Source organism: Montipora capricornis, chromosome 5 (genome assembly GCF_036669925.1).
Source record: "Montipora capricornis isolate CH-2021 chromosome 5, ASM3666992v2, whole genome shotgun sequence".
Classification (NCBI taxonomy): domain Eukaryota; kingdom Metazoa; phylum Cnidaria; class Anthozoa; order Scleractinia; family Acroporidae; genus Montipora; species Montipora capricornis.
The window spans coordinates 21,894,085-21,899,084 of record NC_090887.1 but is presented as its reverse complement, the minus strand read 5'-3'; the positions used below and the strand labels follow the sequence as shown (position 1 = coordinate 21,899,084).

Here is a 5,000-nt window from a genome sequence, read left to right as displayed (position 1 = left end):
TTTGGCGTGACAAGGTAGACCACACCAAATTGATCTTTTGTTTATCAGGCCCCAATTGTTCGAAGGGTGGAAAGCGCTATCCACTGGATAACTTACTACACCAATTTCGATATATTAAAATTCAGTCCTAAACAAAAGCCATCATCTCGCGGCTCTGGGGACTCAATATAAGGATTTGTACCAGTTTATTCCCCAGAGCTTCTAGATGGTGCCTTTTGTTTTGGAGTGAATTTTAATATATCGGAATTGGTCTATTGGATTTGACAGGGTTTATCCGCCGGTTAGTGATTTATTCCGTGACAAGAGCTCATCAAGGGAAGCTTCTATATCCACTTATTCTTTGAGTCAACCCTTTTTTGAGTAAATTTATCTTAGGAACAGGTTTTTCCCACGGAAAGTATGTCATTTCCCTTGACGCTAAAATAGCCCTGTTTTGATTGGCTTTTACAACAGTGGGTGTGCTGAATCTCTCAAGGAAGGCGTTCTGTATATAAATGTACTCGGGGGAGGCTTGACTCCTACGCCAAGTATAGAAGATAAAGGCTTCCTTTGATGCGCCAATGCCGGTATCCACCTTTTGAACAACCGACGCAAGATGGGTGAGGCTAGATCGCGTGGGTGGATGGGTCGTGGGTCGTGTTTGTTTGAAGATAAAAAAAAAATATTTATATTAGCTCCCTCAGTGCTCGGTCCAAATTTGCAATTCTCTATTTTCGAATTCCCCATAATACATTTGTTTGCCCCCCAAATTATGCATAAACTTTTGTTTTTCAAATCCTCTTGGGAATATGTAGTGTCCCCAAGAGTATTTGAAAACAATGGTTTATGCAAAATTTGGGGGGAAAACAAAATGTATGATGGGGAATTCGAAAATAGAGAATTGCCATAAAAGAGTTAGGGTTAGGGTTAAAAGTATTTATTAAATTCTCAACCTCGGATAATGCATTTCGCGTGCTCTGATTGGTTCACTCAATCTCGGTTATCAGCTCATATACCTTGGTTTGACCTTATATGGTAAATGATTGCGTTAAGCGTTGCTAAACTAAAAATGTTTTCGCCGGAATGCGAAATTACTCTTTGAATAAAGCCAAAAAGGAGAAAAAAAACTTTTTTTGTGGAAAGTTTGGATCAATTCCGACGTTTAGAAGTACGCGAAAAGGCAAGAAATGTTTTTGTGATGAGCCTGCGTCTGTCTGACAACAAGGTATTACACAACATCGCATCAGTTCTCATCAAGTTTTTTTCGATTTCGCTCGGATTTGCTCGCTTTTTCCGCTCGTATTTCGTACTTCCAAATTTTTGGAGTTGAAGGAATTTAATAAAACAATTATTCCATTCGCGCTTGTTGGATATGAGACTGGTTATAGCCAACTCGGCGCTATGCGCCTCGTTGGCTATTTACCATCTCATATCCAACGCGCGCTTATGGAATAATTGTTATGTATACATGACGTGTATACATGGAGGATCTCGAACCCACGACACACGACCCACGACCCACGACTCACGACACACGACCCACCCACCCACGCCGATTAGACACTCACGCTAGACCAGTGAGCCTATTAAACGTTAACGCCAAAGTCCTCTGAATTTTGTTCATGCTGACAGGGCCTGTTGGTAAAATTAGCACTAGGTGGAGAAAATTATTTTTTTGGTCACAATTTATCGATAAGAATTATGTAAAATCATGACTAGGCCCAAAATCTACTACCTCTTTGGAATCATTTTCTGTCCAAAAATGCAAAAAAATATATCAGCAGGTAAAAAGCACTGACCCGTAATGGGGCAGGACGGAAGACTCCTTTTTTACCAATGGTTCATGTCTGCCTCCTATTCAAAGCGAGTCTAAGTGCGAACATTTTGTGATGGTAATTAGTTCTACTTTACACATGAATGAAAACTAGTTTTCATAAGAAAAACCTGGCACTTTGACTAGCTTTAAGGAGGAGGCATACATGAAATCGGAAAAGGTTAATTTGCGCCGCATGAACGACAGATAACCAGTTGATCCAGATTTCGCAACTATGGATACATTCTACCTTATCTACCTTCATCTTCCTCGAGATATTTTGAATCGTCGAAATGACCATAATAGCAGCACCAGCGAACCTGGGCATGGAGTAAATTAGAGCCATGCTCGTGTCTTGCTCCAAAGTGATGGTTGGCATCGTCAGACACACTGAGATTTTTATCTGGCACCGTTCCAAAAGGACTGGACGAAAAAATCCCGCTTTTCAATCTCCTTCGTCGTCATCTTCATCAAAGCGAATGTGGGTTTGGCGTTGCATTTGTAACGCTTCAGCTTTCCTTGCAACCTAGAAATCGAAGAATCAATTGCAATGATTATCACAAAAACAATTACACAAGGTTTAATTTAAAACTCACTCAAGTTCCACAAGGTTCTAAAGCCGAGTAGATCATGCAAAAGAAGTTTAAAAAGTCCAATCACACATCAATTCACATCACACATCACTTCATTTTAACACGGGGGCTTTAAACCTGTCACAGTTCTGCGCCCAATGGACAGCTAATATAGCGTGATAAATAATTAACTAAAAACAAAACAAATTACAAAACTGTACAATAACACAACGACAAAAAGAAGGTGAAAATTTAAATAATTCACTTAAACATCTTTTTTTCCTAATTTGTTTGATAAAAGCATTGATAGTGAGAGAAGAAGGTATTAGATCAGTCAGACTGTTCCAAAGCTTGAGTGCCTGGAATCTGAAGGAGTTTGTTTGAGCTCTCGGTACGTTTAGTTTTCTAGTTCCTCTAAGATTCTTTGTGTTCACTCGTTCGTTCAATAATTCACTGATGTACATGTATTTAAGTGCTCAATTGCTCAACGCTTTGTAAGCAGAGATGCAGACATAGCCTTCACTAGTATGTCCTTTATCTTTGCACGGTCACAAAGGGGAAAAGTTAAAATAGCTCAGTAGGCAAAGCAAGATGTTTGGACCTATGGTTTAACACTAGTGAAGCTTTTGCGGACAACGTAAGCATAAAACAGGAGTGTCACTCATTCTCTATCTCTACGTCGTAAATCTTAAAGTCCCTAATGCCGCTGAATCTCTGATATTGTTCAACGTGAACAAGATGGAAGAATCGCGAATGACTTACGAAAGCACACAGTTTTATTTTTAAGAGACGTTTGCTTTGGCATCGTCAGTACTTAAAACTCCCTGAAGATGGCGAAATGTTGGTTATAGACCGTATTCACAAATGGCGACCAAGAAATTATTCTTTTGCCCTTGTGCTAATCATCCTCACTAGCCTCACTTTGGAGCAATGATTCTTTTGAATTTTGTTCGTGCCAACGAGGCTAGCGAGGATGATTAGCATAAAGACAAAAGAATAATTGCTTAGCCGCCATTTATGAATACGGTCTATATCTTCCCTCTTTTTTTTCACACGATGGCTAAGAGGAGGCCGCTACCGTCAGGCGTGGGCTCTAGGGCTGGATTGCCATCTTTTACCTTTTCGGTTCCTCGTTTCTTCTTCCTCTTTGAGTTATATCTTTCTATTCGATCAGCATTTATCTTCTCCCAATAAGACTTCTCTTCCTCTTCTTTAAAGAAATAAACGAAAGAAAAAATTATCACCAGGCACAACTAAACTTGACATAATTAACTGAAGAGAGTGTATTGTAACGTTAACTGCTAGATTTCTATCCCATATGAACCATGTGAGCGTTAGCCCTACTGATGGAACTGGGCCCACACAAGGACAGAGAAAAACTCTGACCAGGGTGGGAATTGAACCCACGACCTTCGGGTTGGATCTCCGCCGCTCTACCGACTGAGCTACAAGGTCAGTCATAGTCAAGGTCATAGTTTATGGAGTGGTGATTTAAAACGGTATGTTAACGTTTTGAAACAACAAGGCTAGCAAAGATGTGTTCAAAATAGCTTTTTAGCAGGTGTTTGACAATTTTAATGTGAATCTCCGTCAAAACGAAATATTTCTGACTTTTATTCCATGTATTGCTATTCCGGAATACGGTCAATCGAACGCACCCTAATTCTTTCAAGACATTTTCAGGCTCCAATGTCGTCGTAACACTGAAGAAAAATTGCATGATCAAGATAACGCGAAACCACTTACTATATCCACCATAACCATAACCATTACAATTTCTCAAATTTAATTCGTGCATTAACTGCTTTATTTTTCACTAATTATTGTGTAGGAATGTAATCGGACAGTGAAGTGGGACAGTTGGCTGTAATTGGACACCTGTAATCGGACAGTTACACTAGCCAATCATATTAAGTGCACTTGGCTTAATCCACCAATCACAGAATTTATCACAATAACCATAGCAACAACCACCTATCCCACCAAACTGCGGATTTTCCAAAATGGACGAATTTGTAACATTAGACAGTGAAAAAGGAATGCATTTATTTCTTCGGAAATTGTAATGGTTATGACTAATTGAAACAGGACTTCGTGTTGACCAATTTTTTATTTTTATTTTTGTTACAGTTTAATGACAATAAACAACATCATCATAAGCATAGTCTACAAAAGAGTCATAGACCCCATACAAAGGCAGACCACCTAATAAAAAAAAATATATATATATATTAAATAAGAAAATGAATAAATAAAGAACCATTGTTAAAACTAGGATTATATAAAAAATTAAAGATCTAGTCATATCTAGATAGCAAGAAGTCTCTTGCACCCTTCTTAAAATTAGAAATGTTAGATGCCTTCGGTCTGTAATCATAATCGTTACATTAAACACATCGAACTCCCGCTACGCGGTCGTCCGATTTTGTTTATCACTCGTATGATTACAACAACAACAACAACAACAGAGACTTTATTTTAACAATAGTGAAAAAGGCCTTTGTAGCCCGCAGTTAGCGGAGCTATTCTAGGTGGGCTACTAAAACTGACACTGTATAATTAATAAGCTCTCACACACGCACACATACACACATTAAATAAATACATAAACAAGTAAATAAAACTCAGTCCTATTA

General features: G+C 38.6%; 1 protein-coding gene across 1 annotated transcript in view; it reads right to left on the bottom strand.

Moving 5' to 3' along the window:
• Positions 1-2,051: 2,051 nt before the first annotated feature.
• Positions 2,052-5,000, bottom strand: part of LOC138049933 (la-related protein 7-like) — a 128,064-nt gene continuing 125,115 nt past the window's right edge. The window contains exons 13-14 of the mRNA XM_068896412.1: positions 3,483-3,574; positions 2,052-2,318 (exon numbers count right to left, since the gene is read on the bottom strand). Coding sequence (XP_068752513.1) covers positions 2,238-2,318; positions 3,483-3,574 — 173 coding nt within the window. The 3' untranslated portion in view covers positions 2,052-2,237. The remainder of the gene's footprint in view (positions 2,319-3,482; positions 3,575-5,000) is intronic.